The sequence below is a fragment of the Candida orthopsilosis genome, assembly GCF_000315875.1.
Source record: "Candida orthopsilosis Co 90-125, chromosome 1 draft sequence".
Lineage (NCBI taxonomy): Eukaryota > Fungi > Ascomycota > Pichiomycetes > Serinales > Debaryomycetaceae > Lodderomyces > Lodderomyces orthopsilosis.
Genome location: NC_018292.1, coordinates 125,858 through 126,551, shown reverse-complemented (window position 1 = coordinate 126,551; position 694 = coordinate 125,858). Strand labels below are relative to the sequence as shown.

The window sequence follows — 694 nt, the reverse complement described above, 5'->3', positions numbered from 1 at the left end:
TTCAATTTTGTTTGTTTTCACTTTATTTAGTTTGAATAGAATAATGTATTTATTGCGGGAATTAGAGCTTGTAGTATATAGTTTAGTCGCAGCAAGTCAGATAGTACCTGAAGTTAGTCACTACTCGTAGATTGGGTTTAATTCATTCTCGCTTCACTGTTCACATGAAACTACACTCTCAAAACCTATTCAAAATTTCCTTTTCCTTATTTTTGAGGGCTTTGATTGGCCACCTTGGAACTGACCCTTGAGAGACCCAAATTGGTCCGACAACCTACGAATTTCCTCCCTTCAGTCACTATTTTCTTCCCTCAAACTCTCATTCTCATCCCTGAGTAATGGGTTATTCTTCTTCAACTCCCTCATTTTTGCATTCAATTCTTCCGGTCTCTCTTGTTAGTCATCAACACTTCTTCTCGTAAAGTATTTGTCCAGCTCTGCACCTTGTTCATCTACTTTCTCATTTTTAGGTGCGAATCTTTGATTAGCGTCGTCAAAGCCGATTCTATTTGCCGCTTCTTTTTGCCTTGGCAATAACTTTCCCAGTATTATTAGAAAAATATACCCAATATTTCCTGAGAATTAAGAATGTTTTCTTCAGCCATGACTTCTTTTCTAGTATACATGTAAGCATGCAAAAAGGAAAAGATGCGCTGATTTTATGGTCCAAGAGTAAGTTGATGCAACTAATTGA

General features: G+C 36.9%; 1 pseudogene across 1 annotated transcript; it reads right to left on the bottom strand. All coding sequences in view use genetic code 12, as the record gives it.

The window, feature by feature from the left end:
- Window positions 1–505: 505 nt before the first annotated feature.
- CORT_0A00590 lies at window positions 506–694 on the bottom strand (annotated as a pseudogene). The gene has a single exon. A coding segment is annotated over exon 1 (189 nt).